Source organism: Cynoglossus semilaevis, chromosome 9, assembly GCF_000523025.1.
Source record: "Cynoglossus semilaevis isolate Cse_v1.0 chromosome 9, Cse_v1.0, whole genome shotgun sequence".
In the NCBI taxonomy this organism is placed as follows: Eukaryota; Metazoa; Chordata; class Actinopteri; order Pleuronectiformes; family Cynoglossidae; genus Cynoglossus; species Cynoglossus semilaevis.
The window spans coordinates 16,138,116-16,145,499 of record NC_024315.1 but is presented as its reverse complement, the minus strand read 5'-3'; the positions used below and the strand labels follow the sequence as shown (position 1 = coordinate 16,145,499).

At 40.2% G+C, this 7,384-nt stretch overlaps 2 protein-coding genes across 3 annotated transcripts in view; both read right to left on the bottom strand.

The window, feature by feature from the left end:
* Window positions 1-274: 274 nt before the first annotated feature.
* dand5 (DAN domain family, member 5) lies at window positions 275-3,485 on the bottom strand. Of its 2 annotated transcripts, XM_025058629.1 has the most exons (3): window positions 1,975-3,485; window positions 1,334-1,849; window positions 275-736 (listed from the first exon to the last, which is right to left on the bottom strand). In XM_025058629.1, the coding sequence occupies exons 2-3, from the start codon at window positions 1,814-1,816 to the stop codon at window positions 437-439; spliced, it is 783 nt and encodes a 260-aa protein (XP_024914397.1). In that variant the 5' UTR covers window positions 1,817-1,849; window positions 1,975-3,485; the 3' UTR covers window positions 275-436. The 2 variants fall into 2 exon arrangements, with proteins under 2 accessions (XP_024914397.1, XP_008315816.1); XM_008317594.2 differs by having other exon boundaries at window positions 1,334-3,485.
* A 725-nt stretch (window positions 3,486-4,210) lies between these two features.
* Window positions 4,211-7,384, bottom strand: part of LOC103384164 (tetraspanin-1-like) — a 4,898-nt gene continuing 1,724 nt past the window's right edge. The window contains exons 3-8 of the mRNA XM_025058630.1: window positions 6,969-7,184; window positions 6,435-6,509; window positions 6,236-6,343; window positions 5,831-5,965; window positions 5,250-5,342; window positions 4,211-4,624 (exon numbers count right to left, since the gene is read on the bottom strand). Of these exons, the coding sequence (XP_024914398.1) occupies window positions 4,568-4,624; window positions 5,250-5,342; window positions 5,831-5,965; window positions 6,236-6,343; window positions 6,435-6,509; window positions 6,969-7,184 (684 nt within the window). The 3' untranslated portion in view covers window positions 4,211-4,567. The remainder of the gene's footprint in view (window positions 4,625-5,249; window positions 5,343-5,830; window positions 5,966-6,235; window positions 6,344-6,434; window positions 6,510-6,968; window positions 7,185-7,384) is intronic.

Here is a 7,384-nt window from a genome sequence, read left to right as displayed (position 1 = left end):
TGAACATCCCATTCAGACTCTTTGGAAATATACATAAACATACAGTGTGGCAGTACATAAAATACTTGAACAAAACTTTGTTTTGGCACTGATTTGACTAATACAGTGGTTCTCAAACTGTGGTATGTGTACCACCAGTGGTACACGGGGAAAATCCACATTTTCACATTTACATTTTCAGTTGAATAAATCTGAAACATACCATGCCCAATTAATACAACATTTAAACATAAACATTTTTCTAAACGTCTCTCCTGTGGTGGAAGCTAACAGTGAAGGCCTCTGCTGCTCTATTCTAATGTTTTCTCAGGTGGTACAGAGTAGAAAAAGTTTGAGAACCACTGGACTAATATATTACTGAAATGTGTTTATACATTTTTCATCAAATCAACTGTAAAAATGGTCCACAACTGTAAACAAAATCAACGGCCAACGTTTAGAGCAGCATGGGAGCTGTGGCTTCGACGCTTCTTTCCTCACTGCCTGTCTCACACTTGCACTCTTCAACCACCAGTAGGCGCTTCTCTCTGATCTGGGTTCCACAGTGCAGGGGAACAGTAACAGTGTGAGCTTTGGACGGAGCGCAGCGAGAGCAGGGAGCGCGGCGATGATAGGTTCCTAGCCCAGAGCCCAGAGCAGCAAAGTCTCCTTCAGATGGAACAAACAGAGAGCTGCACTGGCCAAAACAGAACTTGTTCTGGATTTTCACTGAGTCACATCCATCTGCTGTCACAAGCTGAAGATGAGACGAAGAAGAAGGGAAGGAATTAGACCGACTGTGTTTCGGTGATGTCATTACAGTGCTGTTTAATCTCTTCATCTGAAGTCAGTGGTTTAATATGGGCTTTTTGTGACAAACTGAATCTCATTGTTCAGAGATGCTAATCCTGTGTAAAAGCTATGCAAATATATATATATGTATGTGTGTGTGTGTGTGTGTGTGTGTAAATGTAAAAATATAACAATCTTCTATTTTAAATTTACTCACAATTCACTAAAATCTCAGCCTGTTTAGTTGAAGACAATGCTGATATACTGGCAGGAATTGAAGAAATTTTTTCAGTTGAAAAATCAATTGAAAAAAGTTTTTAGTTTTCATCGCCATTGGCTGCCACCTGGCGGTAGGGTATTTAATTGTTCTGCATGTCACACATTGACAAACAAAGAAAAATTCAAAGTTCAAATATGTTTTAGTCATTCGTACTCTTTAACATATGGTTTACCCGGTGGTCTGATCTTTATGGTCCATACGCAGTACATACGGTTATTAGTAATCCTTGACCGTACATCATGCTAACGGACCAAATAAAACTTTTTTTTTTTTTTACTGTACCTGAGTAAAAGCCACTGCAGTGCACGTCTGTTTGGTATCCTTCAGGCTGATTGGCACAGACATTGTCTTGTCTTCTTTTCCGATGGCTGTTTGCCACATCTGTCTGCCCTGTTTCTTCTTCTGCTCAAGTACCGTTGGACTTTTGTGATGCAGAGAGTTGAACGGACTCACAGCCGCCCTGGAGCCTGTGGCTGGACCGGGACGGCCCTGTGACAGGAAGGCAGGCAGCGGCACTCTGGACCTGATGGAAGGAGCTGTTTTAGGGGTCAGTCCTCTTCTGAAGAACCCAGACCGGGGAAAAGAGTGGTGGTCCAACTGGACCACCTTGACAAGTCCTCGTGAGAACTCATCTGGTCCACTGCCAGATGACTCTGAGTCATCGCTTGATATTTTCAAAATGTTCTTGTCAAAAAAGTGATGAGGAAATGTAAATGTGACCGCCGTCCAACTTGACAGAAGGAAAAGACAAATGAGGACAGCCATGGCTAACCCAAAGACTGGACGTTCAGGTTTAATCTACAAAAGTGAAGAAGAAGTTACTTGGTGGAATGGTTCAAGGTTCCAAAAGGCAACCTTGCTGTCAGTGCTTGGTCAGAGTGAAGGCTGGCGTCTTATATACTGTGTGTAGTTTCACTTCTCACCTGTGTTTCGACTCAGAGAAGGTGCCATAATTCCCACAGCCGACCGCAAACAGCAGCGAGCCTACACTTCAAGTCAGACGGAAAAACAAATTCCACTTCAAAGTTAAACTCAGGATCCTAAAACACATTATTGAACATGTTCACATTAAACCCACAGTTTTTTTTTATTTCAGGGTTGAATTTTCTTTCTGAATTAACACCAGTTATTAATTCTTTTAATGGGTAAAAAATATTTTCTACAGTTTACACCGTGTTTTTTTTTATTTTGATGTACAAATATTTATATCCTATATATGTTCCATATCTATTTCCTACAGTTTTTATGGCTTGTTTTGCCCTTTTGTTTTCAGTGTACGTGTCTTTGAGTAGCAAAAAAAAAAAACAGCAAATAAAAATGTAACCTTCAGGTTAGTAAAACCACTGACGACGGGTTATTATTATTAATTTAAAAGATGTTGTGTAGAATAATCTATTTCATAGTAAATTGTTCAAAACTCATCAGAAATACAAGAAAACAGCTGACATCTGTGGTTAAATATATAGCCTGTCTGTGCAAGTGTCTGTCAGAGTATCATTCGGCTGTTGACTATAATGGTTTTATACTGGTTGTGTCAACAGACCATCTCCCTCCCATCCATTCCCACGGACGTGTTCTCAGCCTGCAGACTTCAGTGTGCTCCGTCACCCGTGACCCCATCAAACAGCAGCTGTTAATGACCCGGGCTGGGACAGCACTGTAGTAGAAAGGCTGTTACATTTCTCATAGACACATGTATACTAGGTTTGGATGGTTTTCTCTTCCTCTTGTCTCGGTTTCACACTGGTTTGTTTGTTAGCTCTGAACACGGTGGCCATGCAGGAATCAGGGTTCCAATGATGACAGGAGCTTTAAACGACAGACAGAGCTCCTCTGATGTTCTTACACTGGACATTTGAACACAGGCTGCTGAGGCCTGTAACAATATTCAGGGGGAGTGGGACACTGGCTGTAAGTTAAACCTTCATCCAGCAGAGGGCGCAATTTACTGACTAGAGATTCCTCTAATCTTATGGTCCAACTAACACCGACGACAGTGCAGGCTGTCAGTGGGTCAAACACAGTTGGATGTTCTCATGATTCTTTCACATAGACCTGATTAAAACAACATTGCGTGCATCAAGTGAAATCTGATATTCATAATTATATTTTTTCATTTCATTTGCATATGTTTGGTCGTTTGTTATTTCCAGTTTCCTCCAGTTAGTTAGCTACATTCTTATTTACAACAAATGAAAACATAATTTCCTATTAAAGAACAAATGCCCAAATCAAAACAAATTAAAAAAATATATTTTGAGTGTATTTTGTTTCTTTTACCAAGACCTATTGAATCTGTGCAACTCTTTAAATCATTCTGTAGGGCAGTGGTTCTCAAACTTTATGTCCACTGTACCACCTGAGAAAACACTGATCTCTCTGAGTCCCACCATGATGACCAACATTAGAATACAGCAGCAGAGGCCTTCACTGTTAGCTTCCACCACAGGAGAGATGTTTAGAAATGTTTATGTTTAAATGTTGTATTAATTGTGCATGGTATGTTTCAAAGTTATTCAATTGAAAATATAAATGTGAAAATATAAATTTCCCCACGTACCACCATTGGTACGCATACCACAGTTTGAGAACCACTGCTGTAGAGAAGTCCACTTTCTTAAACCAGCAACTAAAATACAAATTTGTTAGTCTTTTAGTCGGAGTAACTATGAACACAAATAACTTTGCATGTTCTTAAACATAGGCTGAAACATTCAAGGCCAGAACCAAGATATTTGTTCTCTCTCCCTGGACTTTGGTTTGGTCTTTGAGTTTTCAACTGTGACAGCACTAACAAAGAGGTCAAATACAAGTGGGTTTGTACTATGGAAACAAAGGAAGGAGCCAGGAGAAGACCTCACAGGGACAGCTGGTAAACACCAGACAGTAACATCTTAGTTTCCGTCGGGTATTGAACCATCGACCTTCAGTCATAACTTTTTTCCATTCCATCATTTGAGATTAATAGTTAAAGGTTATATTGAGGGTAATTTATTGATACCTGGAGCCTTATCTTTGTAAATAACATAAATATTGCCTACAGTGTTGGCAATCCCTTAACTTATAATGTCATCAAGATGCATTTTATGGGAGGCAAAAGAACATTGTAATAAAGTGGCACTGTTCAAAGTCAAGCTTGCAAAATAAATATTAAAGTAATCAAGTGTGAAAAAGGACTTTTAATTTCAGTAATTGATAAGATAAATACAAATGACACATGAAGACTGGTGCGTTATGACACATGTAGGGTAGATCGTATCAGTCAGCACGTTGCACTTCCATAGCCCTTTTTTAAACATTGATACAGTAAATCCAAATGTAAATGTGTGGAGTCTGGGGTTGAATACGACAGACTGTCTGTGTCGCTGGAGTCATTGCTCTACGTGCCCATTTTTTGGAGTTCTCCGACTGTTCGAACCCACAGAAATAATAACTTTACACACTGACATGTGCTAACGATTATTTACTCTAAGATGATTCCGTTTTGTTGTGTTGTCCCAGAGTGGAGACGCTGTCTCAGGCCTTTCTGCCGATGTTATTGTAGAGAATCATTGATACCACCATAGCAGCGATCTGTAAAAGATACCAGCCCAGCATCAATGATGTGAACACATTTTCATGCACTGTTCCAGGTCGGGGTCTACACAAGCACCGACGGCAAATCAACATGACGTTGTCTAATAGCCAACAATCAACAAATCAAATGCCAAAAAGGTAACTTGGGGGCTCGGCACAGTAAATCCACTCATATATCCCTAATAATTTCAATCAATCGATCGATCAATAGATCACAGCAGATCATTTGCCCCCTCCTCCACCCTCCTCCACCCTCGCCCTGCAGTAAAAGTGGGTGTTACAGTTAGAGTCCAACCGAAAAAACCTGCACTGCATAGATTGTATATATATGTACTTTTGTGTACCTAAATATGCACCAGCTCTATAGAACTTTATATATGTGTCCAGTCAGTGAGTTGAACTATAAATAATGGGCAGTGTTGTGTTTTTGAAACGTGACAATTACATGAAGACAAAACCTTTGTATTAGCCACACATGATGGCGTCATGGATGATTGTGATTGGATTCAAAAGTGTAAATATGAAACACAAAGATACACACAGAACACCACTCCTTGTTACTGTATAATAACTAACACATCTGTGTAGTACTGATGTGAATGGCTTAGTGGGGTGAATTTACCTCAAGTGCAAGAATACCAAGAGCCACTGCTGCAATGATCACAGAATTCTCCTGAATAAATGCCAGCAGCATGTCGTAGCAGCCGTCGACGTCCTGAAATATATCAATCAACGGTTGTCAGAAATGCAAACTGATCGCTGCACATGAGCGTTCAATCATCAGCCATGACACTGTGACCACTAACAGCTGAGGTCAATGACACTGAGTATGTTTATACTTCATGGCACCAACAGTGGGAGAGTGGGGGACATAACATGATGATGTATTGACTTTCTTGATTAAAAATCAGGTTAGAATCCATTACCATGAATTTAAAAATAACAATGTGCCATTTATAATGTTAACAAAGGGCTCAGTTGAACCAATCAGAGGGTGACGTTAACTAATAATGAAACAAAACTACAGTTTGTCTCTTAAGAGACAAACATGGCTGTGCAAGACCAGTATTTCTTAGCCTTGGACCATAATGACCAGTGAGAATCATGGAGTCAGAATCATGGAGTCAACTCCAGAAAAAGGGTCGTTTTTGGCAGTTTGTTGTTTAGTGAATGATGATTAAAGATTGACCAGAAACAACTTACCGCCTTGTCTGCTTTCCGCTGATCACATAAAGTGCCGTTGAATGGGTCAAGACAACATGCAGCTGGATAATTTCCATTTTTATTGAACGGGGAATCAGTAAAGTCTGTGTAGTTAGTATATCCACAGCATTCAAACTGGAAAGAGATGGCAAACAACAGTTGGAGTGAAATAATAAATTCAACCTCAACATCCCTCAGATTCATTGATATTATTTAAAACATACGTTATTCTTAGATTAACAAAAGACATTTGAAATGATAGTGATGATGCCAGGTGACTAATGAAATATAGTTCTTAAGCTTGGAGCAGATCTGATCTCACTTGTTTTTAAATAAAAGCTAGTGTATGCCAACATCATGCATACAAGTGACCTCAAAAACAACAAAAACTGTAATGTACAATACCTGTTGCATGGTGCTGTCCCAGAGACTGGTGAAATCATTTTCCAGTCCATATTTGGTTTTAATGGCAGATTTGACTGTATCTCCCACCTGATCCAAGATGTCATCAGCCTGAAGACCACATTTGCAAAAATGTATCATTTATATTTACTCTTGACTCCTTTGTGTTGTTTTCTTTGAAATGCCTTTGAAATCCACTCACCAAACCACGGAAGACAAGCAGGACCACAGCTCCAGCAATCTCGATGATGAAGATAATCAACACGATACTGAAAAACTGAATGGAAGGAATGACAAGTTAAACGACATATAGGATTAGGGTGGTTTGTGACGTTAAATCAAATCAAGTAGCCTGATGACATGGATTTGCAACTCTACATAGTCTACCACTAGAATGCTGTTTGGGTGAGACAGATGACATGAAGAGGATTCACGCTGAGGGACTATCCCTGAAGGCAGCGCCACAGATATGGAGGCTAGCAATAAAAAGCTCGGAGTCCCAAGGGAAATTGAAGTGAACGTGGGAATGAACTAAATACCTGACTGGTCCTGACGACCCAGTGTCATCAGTACAGCTGGTACAGCTGGTGTGGAACATGAAAATGAACAAATTCCTCAGTTCTCGGAGAGTAGCTTGGAATTCTAAGTTACTGTGTAGAACCCTCAGGCCCCCAGGCCTTTGGTGAAGTGTACAGGTGTACAGTGGTCTGGGCGGGCTGTTACCAGAATCACTCACCGTCAGCAGCATACACCTGCTCTCTTTGATAGCTCCACAGCAGCCCAGGAAGCCAATGACCAACAGCACAGCACCCACAGCAATGAGCACGTAGCTGACACTGACCAGTTTACTCATTTGAGCTTCGGAATCTCCCACATCTCCTAATAAGCCCAGGAGAGAATCTATGTCCAGTTTTACCCATATTCCCATACCAAGGATGGCGGCACCTGCCAACTGTGAGCAGGAAACGGAAAAGAAGGAAAAGAGAATGGTTGGGTTAATGCATGGGAAGGGAAATCCCTAGAAATACTACTTCTGTCATATAAAATGTGTAGTTACAGTAGTAAGATACAAACTTCTATTCATGTTAATACAGTGCTGTTATTAACACTGCAGTTCAAACACAAATGTTTAAATAAAACATATTTTGCACA